Source organism: Somniosus microcephalus, chromosome 12, assembly GCF_052327205.1.
Source record: "Somniosus microcephalus isolate GS21.2 chromosome 12, FLI_Smic_1.0, whole genome shotgun sequence".
Taxonomy (NCBI): domain Eukaryota; kingdom Metazoa; phylum Chordata; class Chondrichthyes; order Squaliformes; family Somniosidae; genus Somniosus; species Somniosus microcephalus.
In genome coordinates this window covers 135,516,513-135,534,948 of record NC_140998.1, presented here as the reverse complement: position 1 = coordinate 135,534,948, position 18,436 = coordinate 135,516,513, and the positions used below count along the sequence as shown (strand labels likewise).

General features: G+C 48.1%; 1 protein-coding gene across 2 annotated transcripts in view; it reads right to left on the bottom strand.

The window, feature by feature from the left end:
• cox16 (cytochrome c oxidase assembly factor COX16) overlaps positions 1-18,436 on the bottom strand; it is an 80,818-nt gene that overhangs the window by 51,584 nt on the left and 10,798 nt on the right. Inside the window, exon 1 of one of the 2 annotated variants that reach the window (XM_086003606.1) lies at positions 14,823-14,957. The exons of the other annotated variant lie outside the window; for it this stretch is intronic. Coding sequence (XP_085859732.1) covers positions 14,823-14,861 — 39 coding nt within the window. The 5' untranslated portion in view covers positions 14,862-14,957. Of the gene's footprint in view, positions 1-14,822; positions 14,958-18,436 lie in introns of those variants that run through there. 2 annotated transcript variants of the gene reach the window in all.

The following is an 18,436-nucleotide window of genomic DNA, read 5'->3' as shown; positions in this document are numbered from 1 at the left end:
TCTAGTTCCCTTGTCTAGATCATTAATATATATTGTGAATAGCTGGGGCCCAAGGACCGATCCCTGCGGTACCCCACTAGTCACTGCTTGCCACTCGGAAAAAGACCCATTTATTCCAACTCTTTGCTTTCTGTCTGCCAACCAGTTCTCTATCCAAGTCAATACCTTGCCCCCAATCCCATGTGCCTTAACTTTACACGCTAATCTCTTATGCGGGACCTTATCAAAAGCCTTCTGAAAGTCCAAATACACCACATCCACTGGTTCTCCCTTATCTATTTTACCAGTTACATCCTCAAAAAATTCCAGTAGATTAGTCAAGCACGATTTACCTTTTGTAAATCCATGTTGACTTTGTCCGATCCTGTCACTGTTTTCCAAGTGCTCTGCTATTACATCTTTTATAATGGACTCTAGCATTTTCCCCACTACCGATGTCAGGCTTACCGGTCTGTAATTCCCCGTTTTCTCTCTACCACCTTTTTTGAATAGTAGGGTAACATTACCTACCCTCCAATCCATGGGTACTGTTCCAGATTCCATGGAATGCTGGAAGATGATCAGTAAAGCATCAACTATTTCTAGGGCCACTTCCTTAAGTACCCTAGGATGTAGATTATCAGGCCCTGGGGATTTATCGGCCTTCAATCCCATCAATTTCCCTAACACCATTTCCCTACAAAGACTGATTTCTTTCAGTTCCTCCCTTTCATCAGACCCTATGTTCCCCGACATCTCTGGGAGGTTATTTGTGTCCTCCTTTGTGAAGACAGAACCAAAATATGTATTTAATTGGTCTGCCATTTCTTTGTTCCCCATTATAAATTCCCCTGATTCTGACTGCAAGGGACCTACGCTTGACTTCACCAATCTTTTTCTCTTCACATATCTATAAAAGCTTTTACAGTCAAGTTTTTATGTTCCCTGTGAACCATTCGCAGGAAGAAATGGACAGATTCCTGATTCAAGAAGGACTGGGGTACAAGCTTAGTACCAAAGCAGGAGAGGGGTGAAAATGGTCAGAGTGGATCCTGCTATATTAGAAAGCAGGACAGGACAAGACAACTGTACTGAAAAGTCTTTTCTCATCTCAGCCTTATTTTTTTTAAATTTTTTTTTAAAAAAGACAGTTCTTTAGGTAGACTACATATTCCCAGTAAGAACCATTACAATAATGACTCCATTGTCAAAGAAGGTTGAAATAGTTTTTTTGTGCAGACAACCACTCCAGACAAGAACAACAATGGCAGGGGGACACCAGATGAGCTCCTCACAACTAAGTCACTGATCTTGGGAACACAGCTTTGAGGAAACATCAAAGGAGGCTAAAAAAAGAAAAATCAAAAGGAAAGCTGTCTACAAGTGCTGAATGGTATTGGCAGGAGCCTTACTGCAAGTCAGTTACAAATTGTGTGAGGCTCAGGGAATAGGGAAAAAAATGTCGATGCAAAGGACAAAGCAATTCTCAAAATATGCAAAGACAATAAATAGAAGTGCTGGCTGCTGCTATCATTTTGGCACCAATATAATTTGCAGCGGTTCAGAGACAAGATACTGTGGAATAAGATTTACAACGTACACTTGGGCTGACCTGATAACACTCAACTTCATCGATCGCAAGGTAAGGCCAATGTCAAAGGTAAAATATAATTTATATCCCTCAAAACTTCTTCATATATTTGGCTTATGACAAAAAGTAAAAATCAAAACTACTTTTCAACATGAACTATTTTTTCACCGACTACCAGCTCTATCAATGTGTACCCAGCTTTTCAGCCACTCAGCACTGTCTGTTCCCCAATCTGTGCTCATCTCTGAAATATTTTCAATTATCATGGAGAAGTCACTGTGTGCAGCACAGTACAAAATACAACACTTGAAAACCACTGAGCTATTAAATATAGAACAATCGATACCTGGGAATAATTACAAGACAAGAATCTAGATTGAGTGGTTAGAAGGACATTAAACTGCAAGATCATCAACCAGCTAACATTAACAACCGTGAAAGCACTCCCTTGTGGTGCCCTAGTTTGTAATATGGGTCACTGATGATCTACCTCTTGATCACCTATGGACCTTGGAAAACATGCAGCTCAATGTTTCTCTGGTCTTCTGTTCAAGGTCCGTTCAGCTGTGCCATGTTTCCAATAGCATGGATTTTATGCTGCTCACTTTTCCCATTTACTGTCTAAAAAGGAGAAAGCAAGGCATTGCAAATATCCACTGATGGGGGCATAAATGAAATCAGGAGGTCACCGTATTTAGTGATGCAGACCTGGGCCCCATCTATCCATAGTGCAACATGTTGGAGCATTTCTGAAAGTGATCGTCAAGCAAGACTATGTTTGAGGTTAAATCCTTCAATAAAATGTTCATTGGTAATGCTGGTTTATAAGTCTAGTGAGTAAAGGCCTGTCCCTTGTAGCACTAAGCTATACAGACCAGATGACCGGAGGTTTGATTCCTGATCTAGAGTGAACTAGCTGATCTTAACCAGAGAAGGAACTAGGGCACTACAGCTGGCCTCAGCACCCCTTGGCTGGCAGGGAGGAGGCAGGAAAGGTGGTGGGCAGGGGTCAAAAAATTAGCTGCATTGCCACTGCTGGTTATTATCCAGTGCCTCTTGCTGGAAAGTGCATAGCTGTACTCCTCAGATGAGAACAGGAACAGATTTTATGATTCCCCTATGATCTAACAGCCCATTGATGCTCACTGTCGTAAACTCACGCATGAAGAATACTCCTTTGACCAAGGGGTTTGGGCAGCATCTGTAACCTGTACATCAGCAGGAGTCCATACCTTCAGGAGTAAAGGTTCATAATATATCGGCCCAGAATTTGCTGGGGAAAATAACGGTGAGTTAAAGATGCACGCCATTATTAGTGGCGAGGAAGAGATACGCTGAGTTGCGAAACACCACACATTGCTGGACGATATGCATCGCTGGACCACACCTGGAGTACAGTGTACAATTTTGGTCTCCTTACCTAAGGAAGGATATACTTGCCATAGAGGGAGTGCAACAAAGGTTCACGAGATTGATTCCTGGGATGACCAGACTGTCGTATGAGAAGAGATTGAGTAAACTATGCCTGTATTCTCTTGAATTCAGAAGAATGAGAGGGGATCTCATTGAAGCATACAAAATTATTACAAGGCTTATAGGATGGATGCTGGGAGAATGTTTCCCTTGGCTGGGAAGTCTAGAACCAGGGGCCACAGCCTCAAGATAAAGGGTAGGCCATTCAGGACTGAGATGAGAAGAAATTTCTTCACTCAGAGGGTGGTGAATCTTTGGAATTCTCTACCCCAGAGGGCTGTGGCGGCTCAGTCATTGGGTATATTCAAAACAGAAGTCGATAGATTCCTGACTAGTAAGGGCATCAAGGGATATGGCAATAGGGCCAGGGAATGGAATTGAGGCAGAAGATCAGCCATGATCTCATTGAATGGCGGAGCAGGCTCGAAGGGCGAATGGCCGATTCCTGCTCCTATTTCTTGTGTTCTTATGCTTCCCTGTTAGCCTCAGAAAACAGGAGCTTGCCATTGATGCGCTATCAATTACTCATAAAAGATGGAGAGTTAGGAGAGTAACTAAAGGCTTTTATTAGCAAAGAACAGAGCATGCCTCTCGTGGTTGACTGGGTTCCTAGAAGGCAGGGGGCTGCAGGTCAATCACCTTTATACCTGGGCCTGTGGGTGGAGCCAGCCGAGACATGTTGAGGCATGCATAGGTACAACAGTGTGCAGCAACAACAACAACAGTGAATAACAATAACAGTGGTTTACCACATTCACCCCTTGTTTAAAATTGAGTCCGGCGGGGTGAAGTGTACTAAAGGTTCGTGTAAGTAAGTCTATCAGGTGGCCTTGTATGCCGTCCTGATCGTCGTGGTGGCGGCGGTGATGGTGCAGCATCCAACGTTGAATCTGGCGTCTCATTGAGTGGTTGGGTGGTCAATGACGGGTCCTGGGGCTGCGGCATGCCGTCTAGCGGGGTTGGGTTGTGGGTAGTGGTGGATGGCAATGGTAGTGTTTCAGGGGCACCCAAAGGCGCAAGATCTCATGTGGGAGCTGTGTCCTCCCGCCCGTCCGGGTACGCTACGTAAGCGTACTGGGGGTAGGCGTGGGTAGTGGTGGGTGGCGAGGGAGGTGTTTCGGGAGCACCCGAAGGTGCGAGGTCTCGTATGGAGACTGTGTCCTCCCGCCCGTCCGGGTACACCACGTAAGCATACTGAGGGTTGGCATGGAGGAGGCTCACCCGCTCGACCAGGGGGTCCGTCTTATGGGACCTCACGTGCTTCCGCAGTAGGACGGGTCCTGGAGAAGTCAGCCATGTCGGTAACGAGGTCCCCGATGTGGACTTCCTGGGGAAGGAGAACATTCTCTCGTGAGGGGTAGCATTGGTGGCTGTACAGAGCAGTGACCGAATGGAATGGAGCGCCGCAGGGAGGACTTCCTGCCAGCGAGAGGTCGGAAGGCCCTTAGATTTCAAGTTTAAAAGGACTGCCTTCCAGACCGTCGCATTCTCCCTTTCCACCTGGCCATTCCCCCGGGGGTTGTAGCTGGTGGTCCTGCTTGTAGCGATACCTCTCGAGAGCAGGTACTGCCAGAGTTCGTCGCTCATAAAGGATGCGCCCCTGTCGCTATGAATATAGCTAGGGAAACCGAACAAGACGAAGAGGTCATTCAGACATTTAATGACCGTGGTACTGGTCATGTCTGAGCAAGGGATGGCAAACGGGAAACAGGAGTACTCGTCAATTATGTTGAGGAAGTACACATTGCGGTCGGAGGAGGGGAGGGGCCCTTTAAAATCGACGCTCAGCCGTTCAAAGGGGCGCGTGGCTTTGATCAGGCTTGCTCTGTCTGGCCTATAAAAATGCGGTTTGCACTCGGCACAGATTTGGCAGTTCCTGGTCATGGTCCTGACCTCCTCGATGGAGTAGGGCAGGTTACGGGATTTGATGAAGTGAAAAAACCTGGTGACCCCCCGGGTGGCAGAGGTCATTGTGGAGGGTCTTCAGTCTATCGACCTGCGCGTTGGCGCATGTACCACGTGATAGGGCATCTGGGGGCTCATTGAGTTTCCCGGGCCGGTACAAGATATCGTAATTGTAGGTGGAGAGTTCGATTCTCCACCTCAAGATCTTGTCGTTCTTGATTTTGCCCCTCTGCTTATTATTAAACATAAAAGCTACTGAACGCTGGTCAGTGAGCAGGGTAAATCGTTTTCCGGCCAGGTAATGCCTCCAATGTCGCACAGCTTCCACAATGGCCTGGGCCTCCTTTTCGACAGAGTGTCAAATCTCGGGGCCCTGGAGGGTCCTTGAGAAAAAGGCCACGGGTCTCCCCGCCTGGTTAAGGGTTGCAGCTAGGGCAAAGTCGGATGCGTCACTCTCCACTTGGAAAGGGATGGACTCATCCACTGCGTGCATTGTGGCCTTCGCAATATCTCCTTTTATGAGAGTGAAGGCTGCACAGGCCTCTGCTGTCAGGGGGAAGGAGGTGGACTTGATGAGGGGTCTGGCTTTGTCCGCATAGTTGGGCACCCACTGAGCATAGTCCGAGAAAAACCCTAGGCATCTCTTCAGTGCTTTTTGGCAGTGGGGGAGGGGGAGCTCCATAAGGGGGCGCATCCTGTCGGGGTCGGGGCCGATGACTCCGTTCTCCACTACACAGCCAAGAATGGCAAGGCGCTTGGTACGAAACATACATTTGTCCTTGTTGTATGTTAGGTTCAGCCGCTGGGCCGTACGGAGGAATTTCTCTAGATTAACATCATGGTCCTGCTGGTCGCGGCCGCAGATGGTGACGTTGTCTAGATGGGGGAAAGTGGCCTGGAGCGCGTTCTGGTCAACCATCCGGTCCATCTCCCGTTGGAAGACTGAAACCCCGTTGGTGACGCCGAAGGGAACTCTGAGGAAGTGGTAGAGACGACCGTCAGCTTCAAAAGCCGTGTACTGGCGGTCCTCAGCCCTGATGGGGAGCTGGTGGTATGCCGACTTCAGATCAATCGTCGAGAACACCCGGTATTGTGCTATCTGATTGACCATGTCAGATATGCGGGGGAGTGGGCATGCATCTAGCTGGGTGTAGCGATTGATCGTCTGGCTGTAGTCAATAACTAGGCGCTGTTTTTCGCCAGTCTTCACTACCACCACTTGTGCTCGCCATGGGCTGGTGCTTTCAATAATCCCTTCCTTCAGGAGTCTCGCTACCTCGGATTTAATGAAGCTCCTATCCCCGGCACTGTAACGCCTGCTTTTGGTAGCGATGGGCTTACAGTCGCGGGTGAGGTTAGCGAACAAGGAGGGGGGGGGGGGACTTTAAGGGTGGAGAGGCTGCAAATGGTGCGCGGCGGGCGATTTAAAAGCTGCTGGCTGCAGACTGTGAGTGGGGGGAGGGGTCCGTCGTACGCTAATGTGACACTCTTAAGGTGGCACTGAAAATCCAACCCCAGTAGAACGGCAGCGCAAAGATGGGGCAGGACCAGGAGTTTAAAATTTTTGTATTCTGCGCCCCTTACTGAAAGGGTCACTACACAGTAGCCACCGACGTCCGCTGACTGGGCTTTGGAAGCCAAAGAGATCCGATGTCGCGTCGGCAGGACCGGGAGAGAGTAACTGCGCACCGTGTCGGGGTGGATAAAGCTTTCCGTGCTCCCGCTGTCAAAAAGGCAGGTAGTGGCGCGGCCGTTTACCGTAATGTCAATCATGGACCTGGACAGTTGATGAGGGAGAGATTGGTCCAGCGTCATGGAGGCCAGCGTATGGTCGAGCGAGTCGATGCGGCTGGGGGAGCCCAAGATGGCAGACAAGATGGCTGCCCCCACGGTTCGCACGCGGCGCTGCTGGCGTTAGCGGTTTTACCTTTGCAGGCGCTGACATAGTGTCCTTTCTTCCCGCAGCCGGAGCAGGTAGCATTTCTCGCTGGGCAGCGTGCTCTGGGGTGTTTTGCCTGGCCACAAAAATAACATTTCTGTGCCTTGGACATCGCAGCAGCAGTTGAAGGTGGCGGTCCCATGACCCAAGGTTGTGGCGTCCACGTTGCGGAGCGGTTAGGGGAGAAGGCGTCCATATTCCTGTGGGCCGCGTCGAGCGAGAGGGACACTGCCTTTCTCAGGTCCATTTCTCCCTTTTCCAACAGTCTCTGCCGGGAGTAGTCGGACCTTAGACCCGCAACGAAAGCATCTCGGATCAGTCCCTCCGTGTGTGCTGCGGCTGGTACTTCTTTGCAATCGCAGTCTCGGCCGAGTATCCGTAGTGCCCGTAGGAAGGCCTCCACCGATTCCCCGGACTGCTGTCTGCAGGATCTTAAGAGGTGCCTGGCATAGACCGTATTTACCGGGCGTGCGTATTGCCCTTTTAGCAGATCGATAGCCGCCGCGTAGGTCGTCGCATCCTGGATTATTGTATAAAATTGGTGGCTCACCTTTGAGGCCAGGATTTCCAACTTGTTTTCGTCCAGGGTCACAGTTGAGGCTTGCAGGTAGGCCTCGAAGCAACGCAGCCAATGCGCGAATTTGGTAGCCGAACCCGCTTCTTGGGGGTCTAGGTCCAGGCATGTTGGTCTGAGGGCTCGCAGCAGCTCCTGCTGTTCAGCGTTTGGTGCAGCAGCCTGCTGTTCAGCGTTTGTCGACATTTTGTTTTTGCTAATAAAATTGATGCGCTATCAATTACTCATAAAAGACGGAGAGTTAGGAGAGTAACTAAAGGCTTTTATTAGCAAAGAACAGAGCATGCCTCTCGTGGTTGACTGGGTTCCTAGAAGGCAGGGGGCTGCAGGTCAATCACCTTTATACCTGGGCCTGTGGGTGGAGCCAGCCGAGACATGTTGAGGCATGCATAGGTACAACAGTGTGCAGCAACAAGTGAATAACAATAACAGTGGTTTACCACAGCCGTCAACCTATTCATGAGTTTCAAGGAGTTGCTGCATTTGCGCTGTTAAAACAAATTAAAATTGCCGCAGAAAGTTAGGGCTGGCACTTAACATAAAAACCCTTTTAATTATGAAAATTAGGTTCCTGAAATGCCACTCAACCGCTCCGGCCCAGAAAGGTAACAATTGAAACTGTGGAGTCTCACTCCTGCAGCTAGTAAATTGTTCCTAGAGGTTTTTAAAAATAAAACGTTCTTACTTTTCCTCTCTCTCAATCCAATCTTTCTTTCCCTCTTTCTGTATCTAATTTGACTAACTCACCCTATTTCTTTCTCCTTCATTCCTCTGATTCTTTCTCTAACCATAAATCGCACTGGTTAAGGTTGTTCCTGCCGTTGACCAAGGTCCCAGATGCCCCATTGACCTTGCCGCGCAGTTATCAGCTCACACTTCCAGCAATTTGCGACCCAAATAATTTTCAAGCTGAAGGGTGAGGAAAAAAAAATCTAACAAATGGGACACAGTGCGAGATGCCCCGTTCCAGCAAATTCTGAGTGAATGTTTCTATTTCACATCTGGGAGCACAGCTATTTTACTTGTAGTTTATTTTTCCCTGCCAACACAGATACTAAATTTTGATTGCGCTTCATGACCTTGATAAAGCAATAACATTCACACAAGATCTTTAATGGCCGATGCCATTACTGTAGGTTTATTGAGCAATAATCTGCAGTTAATGTCTGTGCTGAGAATTTTTATGCCAATTTAATAATTTTTCTGGTTTTAAATTCAAAGAGTTTTTCAATAGATTGCAAAAAGTTAGAGTACGATTGTGTGTGAAAACCATATTTGTTTCAGTTGCCCAAAGATTTTGTTTTCACACCACTGAAACAACTACTACAGGTGTCTGAAACACCCCCAGGCCAAGGTACTGTGCTTAGACTCAAGGCCAGCTAGTCATTTTATATCTGGACTTATGACTTATTCTGTGCATTGAGTCAGCTGGAGCGACAGGAACGGTAGTATAGGGGTTACGTTACTGGACTAGTAATCCAGAGGCCTGGACTAATGATCTGGACACATGAGTTCAAATCCCACCACAGCAGCTGTGGAATTTTAATTTGGTTAATTAAATAAATCTGGAATAAAAAGCTAGTATCAGTAATGTCGTTAAAAACCCATCTGGTTCACATCATATGTGGATCTGGAGTCACATATAGGCCAGACCAGGTAAGGAAATCTGTCACCCTTACCTGGTCTGGCCTATATGTGACTCCAGCCCCATAGCACTGTGGTTGACTCTTAACTGTCCTCTGAAATGGCTGAACAAGTCATTCAGTATCAAAACACTAGGAAAACACCTCACGGGCTGCAGCAGTTCAAGAAGCTCACCACCACCTTCTCAAAGGCAATTGAGCTAAGCCATCCTACAATCAACGGATCAGATCAAAGCTCTGCAGTCCTGCCATATCCAGTCATGAATGGTGGTTGACATTTAAACAACTAATGAGAACAGGAGGCGGCTCTATGAATATCCCCATCCTCAATGATGGCAGAGCCCAGCACGCGAGTGCAAAAGACAAGGCTGAAGCGTTTGCAACCATCTTCAGCCAGAAGTACAGAGTCGATGATCCATATCAGCCTCCTCCCAAGGTCCCCACCATTACAGAAGCCAGTCTTCAGCCAATTCGATTCACTCCACGTGATATCAAGAAACGGCCGAGCGCACTGGATACGGCAAAGGCTATGGGCCCTGACAACATCCTGGCTGTCGAGCTGAAGGCTTGTGCTCTAGAACTAGCTGCGCTGTTCCAGTACGGTTACAACACTGTCATCTACCCGACAATGTGGAAAACTGCCCAGGTATGTCCTGTCCACAAAAAGCAGGACAAATCCAACCCAGCCAATTACCGCCCCATCAGTCTACTCTCAATCATCAGCAAAGTGATGGAAAGTATCGTCGACAGTGTTATCAAGCGGCACTTACTTACCAATAACCTGCTCACCGAAGCTCAGTTTGGGTTTCGCTAGGACCACTCGGCTCCAGACCTCATTACAACCTTGGTCCAAACATGGACAAAAGAGCGGAATTTCAGGTGAGGAGTGACTGCCCTTGACATCAAGGCAGCATTTGACTGAGTGTGGCATCAAGGAGCCCTAGTAAAATTGAAGTCAATGGAAATCAGGGGGAAAACTCTCCACTGGCTGGAGTCATACCTAGCACAAAGGAAGATGGTTGTGGTTGTTGGATGGCATTCATCTCAGCCCCAGGATATCGCTGCAGGAGTTCCTCAGGGCAGTATCCTAGGCCCAACCATCTTCAGCTGCTGCATCACTGCAACAACTCACCAAGGCTTCTTCGGCAGCACGTCCCAAACCCGCGACCTCTACCACCTAGAAGGACAAGGGCAGCAGGCGCATGGGAACAACACCACCACCTGCAAGTTCCACGCCATCCTGACTTGGAAATATATCGCCGTTCCTTCATCGTCGCTGGGTCAAACTCACACTGGAAGTACCTTCACTACAGGGAGTGCAGCGGTTCAAGATGGCTGCTCACCACCACTTTCGAGGGCATTAGGGATGGGCAATAAATGCTGGCTTTGCCAGCGACGCCTGCATCCCATGAATGAAGATTAAAAACGTGCAGAATATTATAGTTACTCAGTAGAACCACTGCACTCAAGTATGAAGTACTTATTGGATTTTAGTCTACTCAATTAAATCTAATCTATAAATGTGAAAATATTATTTGGCAAGACCATCTGCATGAAGTGGATACTCTGCCTGTAAATACCAGCCAGTGCTCCAAGCTGCAAATATCAGAGTACAGGTGGGTAGATTTCCTATTTGTAGCAACATTGTAAGCATGTTCTTTATATTCAACTTTACGATTTTGCTACAAATGGTAAACAAAGGAACGCTTCACTCCACGTGTACAGGAAACCAATTTCTACACTCAGAAGTAGAGCATGGTCCATAAAATGTTAATGGCCCAAAGCAGTGATGAATGTTGCTGTTTCTCTCCCCACCCCCCCCCCCCAGAAAAGGCTGTTACCCAGCCACTCTTGCTATTTGAAAAGAAAGACTTGCATTTATATAGCGCCTTTCATGACCACCGGACGTCTCAATGCGCTTTACAGTCAATGAAGTACTTTTTTTTTTGAAGTGGTGACACTGTTGTAATGTGGGACACGCGGCAGCCAATTTGCGCACAGCAAGGTCCCACAAACAGCAATGTGATAACGACCAGGTAATCTGTTTTTTGTGATGTTGGTTGAGAGATAAATATTGGCCAGGACACCGGGGAAAACTCCCCTGCTCTTCTTCGAAATAGTGCCATGGGATCTTTTATGTCCATCTGAGAGAGCAGACAGGGCCTCGGTTTAACGTCTCATTTGAAAGACGGCACCTCCGACAGTGCAGCACCCCCTCAGCACTGCACTGGAGTGTCAGCCTAGCTTTATGTGCTCAAGTTCCTGGAGTGGGACTTGAACCCACAACCTTCTGACTGAGGCAAGTGTGCTACCAACTGAGCCACAGCTGACACTGAATACCAATGGCAGAGGCCAATGGGAGGGAGAAAAAGAAACTCAGGTGGCACTGAAACCACAACCATCCCCCTAATCAAAGATGAGCCATGCCCCTCTCTCTTTCACAGTCTCAGGCCCAGACAGTGCACAAGTCCTGTGGATAGGAGCCAGTCTTTTCACTCAGGACTGCTGTTGACTTTCCAGCAATGCTGATACCCATTTAGCAGATTGAAGCCCATTTAGGAGTCCTTTACTCAAGGGAATTATTCATGTGGGAACTTCTCCCACCCCCCCCACAGAGGGTATTTGAATCAGGGACCCTTAGCTGAAAACCTAACCACTGGAGCATATGGAGTTAGCATATTGCAATGCAGAGGAAAAGAAACCAACAAGGTACTGATACCATTCAACTAGTGGATCTGTTATGGAGATACTCTCAATGAGTTCAAGGATATTGTGATATGATAGCAGCATTGTAAGAGAAGTTTATAACTTAAATAACAACAGAAAACGCTGGAAAAACTCAGCAGGCCAGGCAACATCCATGGAGAGAGAAACAGAGTTAACGTTTCAGGTCGAAGACCCTTCGTCAGAACTGAGAAAAAAGCAGGAAATGAAAGATTAAAAAGCAAGTTTGGGGGCTGGGAAATGGGGGAGGGGATTAAAGAACAAAAGGGAAGTTCTGTGAGAGGTGAAGAGACATTAAGAGATATTCAAGGCGAGTCGAGATGGTAATAGGGCAGGTAAAGAAACAAAGGATGGCTCTAGATGAAGTGTGAAATGTGCTGGCAGAATGAAAGACAGCTGCCATGTGGGAGAGAAAAAAAGGAAAAGGAAAAGGCACAAACCAAAAGTGTGGATAAAAATTATATAAAAATATGATAGGGGCTGAGGTTATGATCTGAAATTGTTGAACTCTATGTTGAGTCCGGAAGGCTGTAAAATGCCCAATCGGAAGATGAGGTGCTGTTCCTCAAGCTTATGCTGAGCTTCCGTGGAACAATGCAAGAGGCCGAGGACAGTGAGGTCTGAGTGGGAGTGGAGTGGTGAATTGAAATGACAGGCGACTGGAAGCTCGGGGTCACCCTTACGGACTGAACGGAGGTGTTCCGCAAAGCGGTCAGCCAATCTGCGTTTGGTCTCCCCAATGTAGAGGAGACCACATCGTGAGCAGTGAATACAGTATACTAGATTGCAAGAAGTACAAGTAAATCACTGTTTCACCTGGAAGGGGTGTTTGGGGCCCTGGACAGTGGGAAGGGGTGAGGTATAAGGGCAGGTGTTGCATAACTTAAGTCTATAACTTAAAATCAATGTCCTGTCATCTTTCCATTCAAAAGTCCTAGGTCAACAATCCTGATGTGCTTATCAATGTTAATTGTGTCCACACACTGACGCCTGTCCTGTCACGTTTTTATTAGGCTTTTCCGAATAATGTGACAGTCTATGATAATAGAATAAGAATTGCTTTGTGTCTGTGTGCAGTCGCAAGTGACAATGAAGAGCAACTTTCTGTTCTGTCTCTTCCATCTCCCACGCCATCTGGTGTGCTTTATTCAAGCTGATCTTGTTCTGGGCTACGGTAATTTTAAGCTTAATTTTATATATTTAAATTTATTTTATTCCCCTTTTCTTTTGTCTCTCCCTGGTGTTTTACTGGAGTAGGGAAGCTCCAGTTTAGCGCTGCCTCTTCACCTGCTGTTTGAGATGACTAATGAGTCACCCCCTCGGGGCTCTATAATGCCTTTGATGGATTCCTTTTTGAAGGCAAAACATGCTGGGCAGGAATTTCCTGAAAAGTTACAGCGAAACAAAGGTGCTTATACGGTGTAATGCCACCTTTTGGCACAAAAGATCAAAGAAATTTGGGCACAGATTAACAGGAAGTGTGTCCCTTGGCACAGATTAACAGGAAGTGCATCCCTTGGCACAGATTAACGGGAAGTGCGTCCCTTGGCACAGATTAACGGGAAGTGCGTCCCTTGGCACAGATTAACGGGAAGTGCGTCCCTTGGCACAGATTAACGGGAAGTGCGTCCCTTGGCACAGATTAACGGGAAGTGCGTCCCTTGGCACAGATTAACGGGAAGTGCGTCCCTTGGCACAGATTAACGGGAAGTGCGTCCCTTGGCACAGATTAAAGGGAACTGCGTCCCTTGGCACAGGTTAACGGGAAGTGCGTCCCTTGGCACAGATTAAAGGGAACTGCGTCCCTTGGCACAGATTAACGGGAAGTGCGTCCCTTGGCACAGATTAAAGGGAACTGCGTCCCTTGGCACAGATTAACGGGAAGTGCGTCCCTTGGCACAGATTAAAGGGAACTGCGTCCCTTGGCACAGATTAACGGGAAGTGCGTCCCTTGGCACAGATTAACGGGAAGTGCGTCCCTTGGCACAGATTAACGGGAAGTGCGTCCCTTGGCACAGATTAACGGGAAGTGTGTCCCTTGGCACAGATTAACGGGAAGTGTGTCCCTTGGCACAGATTAACGGGAAGTATGTCCCTTGGCACAGATTAACAGGAAGTGCGTCCCTTGGCACAGATTAACGGGAAGTGTGTCCCTTGGCACAGATTAACAGGAAGTGCGTCCCTTGGCACAGATTAAACTTTCAGGATCAACTTAACACATTTCTACATCTAACCCGGGCAGGTTCATGCACAGGTGCTAGTTATAGACTTGAGTCAGAGAATGACTTAAAAAAAAAAGTCTTCCTGCCATACCTGGAACCATCCCAGGTCTCCTTTGCTCAAGTCACTCTGTTGAGGATTTGCCTGCATGCCCGAACACCTCCATTTATTCAACAGAGGATTACAAGCATTGGAGCTGATCCAGAGTCAACTAACCCCTCAACCAAGACGAATAAAACAGATTATCTGGTCATTATCACATCGCTGATTGAGAGACTTTGCTGTGCACAAACTATCTGCCACATTTCCTACATTACAACAGTGATACAGTTGAATAGTACTTCATTGGTTGTCAACGCTTTGGGCTGTCCGGAGGTTGTGAAATGTGCTATATAAATCCAAGTTCTTTCTTTCTTTCCTGGGGTTAAGAGGCTCTAGATCAGCTTCCAAGCCAACACCAAAGTCACAACCCTTATTAACATGGGACCACACCAGCATGCAGGATGCTTCTCCAAACCAGTGACATGACTGAAGTAACCTGGAGGGGCGATAACCCAAAAATGCAGGTCTCCACGGGGCAGAAAATTCAAAGGTTCTTTTAAATGGTAATGAATAAGTGTTTTTCTTTTTTTGTAGATACTGGGGGAGTACCTTGAGTGAAAGGTGTTTCACTAACTTTCGTTCCCCTTTCATCATACATCAGGTTATGTCTACAAGGCAACACATCCACCATCACAAATTACTGGTGCCCATCCCAGTGCCACATCTACTTACTCTCACACCACTTCCTTCTTCTTTCCTTTGCCTCGACATTCACCCAGCTGCATCCGTTCCGAGCTCAAAATCCACCAACATTCCTCTCGCAGCTACTACCCTTCAATCTGCTCTGCCCCTCACCTCACCCCACCATTTACAACAGTCCCGCTCTCCCCTCACCTCACCCCACCTTTTACAACAGTCCCGCTCTGCCCCTCACTCCACCCTTTACAACAGTCCCACTCTCCCCTCACCCCAACCTTTACAACAGTCCCGCTCTCCCCTCACTCCACCCTTTACAACAGTCCCGCTCCCCCCTCACCTCACCCCAACCTTTACAACAGTCCCGCTCTGCACCTCATTCCACGCTTTACAAGTCCCGCTCTCCCCTCACTCCACGCTTTACAACAGTCCCGCTCTCCCCTCACTCCACGCTTTACAACAGTCCCGCTCTCCCCTCACTCCACCCTTTACAACAATCCCGCTCTGCCCCTCACTCCACCCTTTACAACAGTCCCGCTCTCCCCTCACTCCACCCTTTACAACAGTCCCGCTCCCCCCTCACCTCACCCCAACCTTTACAACAGTCCCGCTCCCCCCTCACCTCACCCCAACCTTTACAACAGTCCCGCTCTGCACCTCATTCCACGCTTTACAACAGTCCCGCTCTCCCCTCACTCCACGCTTTACAACAGTCCCGCTCTCCCCTCACCCCACCTTTTACAACAGTCCCGCTCTGCCCCTCACTCCACCCTTTACAACAGTCCCACTCTCCCCTCACCTCACCCCAACCTTTACAACAGTCCCGCTCTCCCCTCACTCCACCCTTTACAACAGTCCCGCTCCCCCCTCACCTCACCCCAACCTTTACAACAGTCCCGCTCTGCACCTCATTCCACGCTTTACAAGTCCCGCTCTCCCCTCACTCCACGCTTTACAACAGTCCCGCTCTCCCCTCACTCCACGCTTTACAACAGTCCCGCTCTCCCCTCACTCCACCCTTTACAACAATCCCGCTCTGCCCCTCACTCCACCCTTTACAACAGTCCCGCTCTCCCCTCACTCCACCCTTTACAACAGTCCCGCTCCCCCCTCACCTCACCCCAACCTTTACAACAGTCCCGCTCCCCCCTCACCTCACCCCAACCTTTACAACAGTCCCGCTCTGCACCTCATTCCACGCTTTACAACAGTCCCGCTCTCCCCTCACTCCACGCTTTACAACAGTCCCGCTCTCCCCTCACCCCAACCTTTACAACAGTCCCGCTCTCCCCTCACTCCACCCTTTACAACAATCCCGCTCTGCCCCTCACTCCACCCTTTACAACAGTCCCGCTCTCCCCTCACTCCACCCTTTACAACAGTCCCGCTCTCCCCTCACTCCACCCTTTACAACAGTCCCGCTCTCCCCTCACTCCACCCTTTACAACAGTCCTGCTCCCCCCTCACCTCACCCCAACCTTTACAACAGTCCCGCTCTGCACCTCATTCCACGCTTTACAACTACAACAGTCCCGCTCTCCCCTCACTCCACCCTTTACAACAGTCCCGCTCCTCCCTCACCTCACCCCAACCTTTACAACAGTCCCGCTCTGCCCCTCACCCCAACCTTTACAACAGTCCCGCTCTCCCCTCACTCCGCCCTTTACAACAGTCCCACTCTGCCCTCACTCCACCCTTTGCAACAGTCCTGCTCTGCCTCTGAGCTTCCCACTTTTGTGTGACTGCTAAAATGGTGGAATGGAGAAAAAGAAAAGCAAGGTTTAAAGAGGTAAAATATTTACTGTGTACTGGTTGATCTCTCGTGGCATTGCAGACAAAGTGGGGAATAGTCATACATTTTTCTTACTTTATGAATATATTTAATTTATATTATAGTTTTTAGTAGATTTGCAACTTGGGTAGCAGAGAAGTTGAGTGTAGTTGGGAGTATATCAATTTCTCTTTAGTACAAGCTATGGAGTTGGGAGATGTATAACAGGCTGACAAAAGGTCAATAACCTGAAACGTTGACTCTGTTTCTCTCTGCAAAGCTGCTGACTGACCTGCTGAGTATTTCCAGCATTTTGTTTTTATTTCAGGTTTCCAGCATCCACAGTATTTTACTTGTGTTGATGTAACAAACCCTGCAGTGCCCCCACAGGCATGTGGTTCTAATTACAGCACATTTTCATTATAAATGTGGGCATAGGAACTTATAATGAGAAGTACCAACTGAAAAATATGACAATCGGAAGAAAGATTTTCCAGACAGAAAACAGAACAAGATTTTACATATATTAAAAAAAAAAGATCGCCATGGCATTGCATGTGAAGTCAAGACCAAGGGCGTTATTCAGATCAAGCAGGGTTTGGGGGGAGAGGGAGATAATTGAATCATAAGAGGGCAGAGGGATGGATGTGTGGCAGCAGGACGAGGAGGACAGGGGAATTGCTTCGAGCAAGGGGAGGGCTGGGGGACAGCTAGCTGAGAGTCACATGGTGCAATGGAGGAAGAGGCATTCGGATCAGGATTTAGGCCATTTAGCTCCTCGAGCCTAATCATTCAATCAGATCATGGCTGATCAGCACCTTAACTCCATTTACCCACCTTTGCTTCATATCCCTCGATTCCCTCACCTAAAAAATATCGATCTCAGTCTTAAAAATTTCAATTGACACAGCACAGAGATCCAGAATTCCATTAGTGTGTGAAAAAGTGCTTCCTGATTTCACTTCGGAATGGCCTCTAACTTTAAGATTAGCCCCCTTGTTCTTGATTCCCTCACCAGACAAAATAGTTTCTTTGTATCTACCCTATCAAATCCCTTTATCGTTTTAAACACCTCAATTAGGTCGCCCCTCAAAGTTCTCAACTCAAGGGAACACAAACCAAGTTTATGCAACCTGTCTGCATAATTTAGCCCAGGTATCATTCTGGAGAATCTGCACTGTACCCCCTCCAAGGCCAATATATCTTTTGTGAGGTTCGGTGCCCAGAAGCGAAAGCAGTCCTCCAGATGGGGTCTGACCAAGGCTCTGTACAACTACTGAAGCATCACTTCCCTTTTTGAATTCCAACCCCACCACCCCCCCCTCCCCCGAGATAAAGACCATCATTCCATTGATTTATTTTTGTGCACTAACTTGTAGTGATGTGTGCACCTGGCCACCCAAATCCCTTTGCTCCTCCACAGTTCTTAGTCTTTCATCATTCAAAAATGTGTCTTCTTCAGGTCCAAAGTGACCTCACACTTCCCCACACTGAAGACCATCAGTCATAGTTTTGCCCACTTACTTAGCCCATGTCCCTTTGTAACTGCCTGCTCTCAGCTACACAACTTACTGTGCCTCCTAATTTACTGTCATTTGCAAACTTGGATATACAACTCTCTATTCCTTCATCCAAGTCATTAATATAAATGGTGGGGTGGACAACCTGTGAAGATGAGTAAAAAGCTGGGAGGAAACACTGGCCCTTCCGTCAGCACGTTTCAAGTGAGGGAGGGAGGGAGGGAGGGAGGGTGAAGCTGCACTGACAAGCCAGGAAGGTAAAGTGGGCCTGAAATATCAGCAGACACAGCCGGAGGAAAAGAAGAAAGTGGGGGGCGAGGGGGTATTCAGGGCGAAGATTGGCCACAGAGCCGGAGAGG